The 6,022-nt window shown below is 45.9% G+C and overlaps 1 protein-coding gene across 2 annotated transcripts in view; it reads left to right on the forward strand.

Annotated features, from left to right (window-relative positions):
• SMG6 (SMG6 nonsense mediated mRNA decay factor) overlaps positions 1 to 5,172 on the forward strand; it is a 149,685-nt gene extending 144,513 nt beyond the window's left edge. For both annotated transcript variants that reach the window (XM_075589290.1, XM_075589289.1), the window contains exons 17-19: positions 1,433 to 1,644; positions 1,862 to 1,943; positions 2,490 to 5,172. In XM_075589290.1, coding sequence (XP_075445405.1) covers positions 1,433 to 1,644; positions 1,862 to 1,943; positions 2,490 to 2,620 — 425 coding nt within the window. In that variant the 3' untranslated portion in view covers positions 2,621 to 5,172. The remainder of the gene's footprint in view (positions 1 to 1,432; positions 1,645 to 1,861; positions 1,944 to 2,489) is intronic.
• Positions 5,173 to 6,022: the final 850 nt, after the last annotated feature.

Consider the following 6,022-nt stretch of genomic DNA (forward strand, 5'->3'; position numbering starts at 1 on the left):
TCTCTGCTTCAGCACAGATGGCTCAAGCAGTGGCTGTGATTTTGACTGCACCACCTGTGCTAAAGCAGGGGTGTCCTTCCTGATCTGTTGAGGGTTCTTGAGGACTGGAGTTGGGAACCACTGAGCTAGTGACATGCATGTTGGTATCCGCTAACATAGAGATGCCCAGTGTATGGGTTAGAGATGTATTCTGCAGGCACGACGAGGGTGTTCGATAGTGGTAGTGGAGCATCACTTGCATTCAGTGATGTTGGTAAATGGGTTTTTGTCGCTTTTTTTTAATTATTTGTGTGCCTGAATTAGGACCATACTAACAAATATGTGATTTTGTAGCACAATATTTCCCCCCTATGCATGAAGTGCAAGGTGCAGAGGCTGCTCGGCTGTGAGCTACGGGTCTCTCCAGCACTAAAGTTGTACGAGTGTTTGGGGCCCCTGACACATCCCTGTTCTGGCTCTCTGCTGGCTGTCACCAGCTCTGCTTGGCTGCACTGTGGTTACTGATGAGATGCTCTGCAGGTCTCTGGCCGGGCTGGGTACAGTCACACAGCCGACTGAGCAGCTGCTGGAACACACGTCGCTGTCACGGCTTTTTCTCCTTATAAAGCCAGTGGTGCAATCTCTGACTGGTTCCAGTTATTGCTAAGCACTCGCCCCTGGCACAGGCACTGGTGTTACTGGGTGGTCTGGCCGGCTTTCTGGATTTGGGTGTTCTTTCCCTGACCGAGTGAAGGAGCCCTGTGGTGTATTCGGGTGGGTTTAATACAAAGTGGAAGACCTTTCTTCCCTGTTGGGGAATGATCATGTATTACAAGTAACTTCCTGTCATCCAAATACTTTTGCTGGCACCTTCCTTTGTGCCCATCTGCTCATAAAACTGCTTAAGTTGGTTGTGTGCTGTGTATATGTGTGTGTATTTCTATACATATACTCTGAAAACAAAATTTTGGGAAGAATGCAACAATTTGGCTTACTTTCTAATATAACCATCGTTAAAGCAAAAATGTCTGCTTTCATGAAAGCCAAGAACCGTGGGGGGATGGGGGGGGTGTTGGTGGTGTTTTTGTCAGTCATGTTTTCTTAGGAGGGGGGGGGAGGCGGGATTAATAGATTTCTTGAGCAAGCAACTTGTTGAACGCAGTAACATCAAACAAAAAGGGTGCAGCCAGAGGTAATCTAGCTCCTCCCACATGTCTACTCACCATGTTTACAAATTTATTAAAGACCATATTTAAAAATAGTGGTCCGTGTCAGATTTATATGGAAAAGGAAATTTGTCACCCACACTTAACCCCTTAAAGGTGTCACTGGCATTAGTACACTTTGGTCCTAGGAGGGGATTGCCCCTTTAAAACAGATATACACGCAGGCACATGCACATATACCTCTTTGTTATGCTCGTTTTAATCTCCTTTTGCTGCTTCTCTCGCAGTTATCCATGAGCTGGACGGACTTGCAAAGGGTCAGGAATCGGATCTGCGTAGCGCAGGGCACGCACGCTCACTTCAGGACAAGGCCCGGAAGGCCATTCAGTTCCTGGAGCAGGGGTTTGAGGCTCGAGATTCCTTCCTGAGGGCACTAACAAGCCGCGGAAATGAGTTGGAATCCATCGCCTTCCGCAGTGAGGATATCTCTGGACAGAAGGTACCACAATTCCCTGTCCCGAATCTGGTATTCCTTTAGTAGGTTCCCAGCTGGCAAATAGTTGGGCAGGGCTATTTCCTCTGTTATGCCCCATTCCCTCTATCTTTAGCTTGTTTAATAACAGAGTCATTTGCAAGACATTGTTCTGCCGTGGCTTGGACATTACACAACAAGAGCCACCTCCACTGACCATTGCTGACGTGCAACAATCTTTCAGGGTAGCAACGATGACCTGATCCTGTCGTGCTGTCTACATTACTGCAAGGACCATGCCAAGGATTTCATGCCCTCAAGGAAAGGTACAGTCTCACCTGACATGCTTACCAGCTCCTCCTATTTCAGCCACACCTAAGATGCCACTGTGAGCACCTTCAGTCTTTGGCACAGGCCCCTATTGCCTTTTAGCTTTCCTCTCCTCTCTCTCCTCTCCCCTGTCCTCTTACGGCAGTGGTATCGAAGCAGATTAAGGTGACATCATGAGCTGCCCAGGGCCATCTGTCACAGGATTAACCTGTCACAGCTGTCTCCATTGTTTACGCGGCAGATCCTGGCCTAGGACTGACAGCCGCTGGCCTCTGGTTTCTAACACAAGGACGGTTACCAGCGTCAGTGACAAGCCTCTCCCTCTTACTTTTCAGACATCCTCCGCTCCCACGTTCCTCATGCTGTGAGAACTTGCTCTAAAGCTGTAACACATTTCCTTACACCCTCTCGCTCTCTTTTGTCTGTCGTCCGCCACCATACTTACCTCTCTCCCTCTTTGGCTGTCCTGCATGTATCTCCTTGCCTGTCCTCTTACCACCCGCCCACACCTCCCTCTTGTTTTCTCTCCCCTCTTTTTCCAGATGACCCCATCCGCCTGCGAAGGGAGGTCGTTCTTCTGACGGACGACCGTAACCTCCGAGTAAAGGCTCTGACCCGGCATGTCCCTGTGCGTGACATCCCGGTGTTCCTGAAGTGGGCCAAAGTGGGGTGAGGGAGCCTCAGACCGGGAAGGACGAATCCTTGTGTGCAAGAAAAATAAAAGAAGACTATCCAGTGTGACCCGACAGGGCGAGAGGTCGTTACAGGCAGCCCTGATACAACAACCCACCTCCCCCATCTCCACACACACACCCCAGACTCCAACCCACCAATAAAACTAAAGCAACAAAAAACACCTTCAAGTGCCCTCCATCGTGACCTTCCTGCGACTTGTCTGTTTGCAGAGGGATGGAGGAGTGAGGAAGGAAGGGGGTTGTCAGTGTGAGTTGAGTCTGACTGTGTCAGAGGGGTACAGATTTTGCAGGCTGACCATCCAGAGCAGGAAGACAGTGGCGGCTTTGCCCGTCCTCATTTCTCCCCTACCTATGGGGAGGCTTCCCTCGGTTTGCCTTTAACCCTTGCGTTGCAGGCCCCGGCTAGCGGCAAAAGGAGAAGTTTTTCTTATTTCTCTCCAGCATTTTTGGAGAGTCTTTCTCCTACTTGTGTTTATTCTTTAACACTAGGCTCTCTTTATTCTTTTTTTTTTTTTTACATTTCAGTTTTCTTTCTTTCTTGTTACGTTACGCCTTAATTTAAGGAGAGCGCAGAATGTTTGATTTAAGGAGTGAGTGTGAGGAGGAAATCACACCCCAGCTTTTACCTGGCTGCTATCGCCAAGGAGGATTTATTTTATTTTATTCCACCAATGTCTCTCTGAGGGATCCCAGCCGTGTTTTCAGATCCCATCCCTCTTTTTTTTTAATGACATTGCTGACGCTGTTCCTTTTTGTTGCTTCATTTTACTTTGTTGAGGGAAAGTGAATCTCTCGGTCACCAGCTCTTGTTTCTGAAGCTGGAAAATATATATACTTTTCCCTCCCCCCCCCCCCCCCCCCCCCCCGATCTCGCAGCGAGGTCTTCCTCGCACTACGAGCTGCAAGGGGATGTTTATAGGGGCGGTCGCAGAGTAGGGCAGGCACGGAGCAGGACCCTGGCTCTGCATAGCCTAGACCCATGTTCTTCCGCTCCTTAACCGAGATGGAGTGCTGCACGCACAGGGACGTGCAGATGTGCTCGGCAGGTTTCCCTGGCAGTGACTGAGCTCCGCGGTTTCTGTCACAGCCGGCCAAGGCCTGACATCTGAAAAGCCTAAACGTCTCCTGCAGGTCCTGATGTCATCCTTTCCCCTAATACTGTATAAGTTCAGACTGTGGGGATAACGGCGAAAGCAACCACATGGACCTGACTGCATCCTCTCTGGCTTCTTTTAGTCTCTCCATTGTTAACCCTCTATCGCTGCCAAAGGGGGCCAGCTACACATTACGTTGTTGTCCCCCTTTTGGTAGTGATATGGGTTAACCTCTTCAGTGCTGGAGGGCCCTGCAACTGCTTTTCTGGTCTCGCCAGCACTGAAAGCGGTACAATGGGCATCTAACAGCCTACTTTACTTTGTAAGCGGTCCATTGAGGTAGAGGAGGAAGGAAGTGTGTGCAGGAGAAGGGATGGTGGTAGCAGCACCTTTAATATTCTGCAGCGGAAGACCCTACACCAGTAGTGGGACAGGATCTTCAGCCATTCTGACAGGGCACAGAGAAGATGCAGAATACAATGCTTCGGGAGTGTTTTTGTTTGTTTTTCTCGGCTATAGTTAAAAGGTAGTGGTATTTTTTTATTTGGTGTGTGTAAATAATTTTAGCGTGATCTTTTAAAGGAGGTAAAGGCAAAGGCTGTGTGGAGAGTGGGGTGTATGGTGTTATAACAGTGAAATAGGCAGAGAAGACAAGAGGACCATGGTTCCTGCTTAGAAAACACACCTTTCACCAGGGAATGGAGACCAACAACTCCAGAGATGCGATTATATAGGATGGTTCCTTTGTCCATCATATTATAATGTGCCCTCAAGAGAGCTTCTCCTATGCATGTTACCTTCAATATTCCTATAATAGGGTGAGCATTGTCCAGTGTAACCAGAGAGATATATTTGTCATATGTTACCATGTATAGTTGTAATCCCTTTGTAGTATATTTGCAGTAGGATGAGTTAATCCAGTAATGTGTTGCCTGCATGTATCTAATATTACAGTTACTGTGTTACCTTTGTTATCCCTGAATTATGAAGGTGTCCCTGTAGATCTGTCATCTTGTAATATGTCTAGGAGGATAAGAATTCCATATCACTGCTTCAGGCTATCTCTGTATTAGGACATCCCCTTGTGCATTTCTGTTTGCATTAGAGTAAGCACCCACGTGCATTGCTGTCATGTCCCAGAATCTCTCTGTTAGAATGCTCCTTGCATATATCCCTGTAACACACAAGCTTATCTGTGTTTGGATGCTCCCTGTGTATCTTTGCAATATGTCAAAGGGTCTCTATTGGAATGTTCCCTGCGTGTCTAGTATATCAGAGGATCTATGTATGGGTTGTGTTTTGCTTCGGTGCATGTTATTTTCTATGAAATTGTGTTGCTTTGCCCTGGAAGGATTGCTATCTGCTACTTTAAATGCTGTGCCCGTGTTTGCGGTAAAAAATAAATAAAAAGCTCCTAATAAACGTGTTTTTTTTTTTTTTTTAATTTCAATGTTCTATTTGTTATGTTCTACCTTTGTATGCTAATTGGTTGTTGGCTTCCATGTTATCACTCATTGTTTCAATTAAAGCACTGATTGTCTGCCAAAGGATACACAAGCACATCATTACAAATATGTATTAAACAAATAGTGTCACATCTTTGGTTTATCTGAAGAGGCTTTAACTAATTCAGTGCCAGAGAACATGGTCCATCATATCCTCGGTGTGCTGAGAAATGGTATTGTGTCTATAAAGTACCTTCAGTAGGACAGGAAGTGTGAAAAACGAGGGGGAGGAAATGCACTTTAATGCTGCCAGAGGTGTACTGATTAAGGTACTAAAATCTGTGTGTGTGTGTGTGTGTGTGTGTGTGTGTGTGTGTGTGTGTGTGTGTGTGTGTGAGCACATGCCTGTTCTTTTGTTATTTGTTCTAAGCACAAAGATTCCATAAATGAGCAAATCCTTTGTTACATTCATCCTTTCTCCAATACAGATAACGAGTGGATTTGACGATGCAATAGATTGCATAATAAGCAACAACTTAACATTTTTGTATACCTTCGGCGGCCAAAGTATGATACTAGGAAATACAAAGGACCACTATTTTGTTTTTATTATTATTTACAATCCCAGGGTACCATTTTCTTGTGACAAAGTTCCACTTTCTAGTTTAAAAAAATGGTATATATTTTAGGAAACCTATCTCCCTTTCTACTTGCTAAGCATACATCGTTTATACATATTTCTAAAATGTTAAACGTGGATTTTCCCATATATGAAATAGAAGTAGAGATTTTATATTGCACCATGGTACTTTGGGTGAAGCCCTTTCCACCACTGTAAGCT

This window comes from Ascaphus truei, chromosome 3 (assembly GCF_040206685.1).
Source record: "Ascaphus truei isolate aAscTru1 chromosome 3, aAscTru1.hap1, whole genome shotgun sequence".
NCBI lineage: Eukaryota > Metazoa > Chordata > Amphibia > Anura > Ascaphidae > Ascaphus > Ascaphus truei.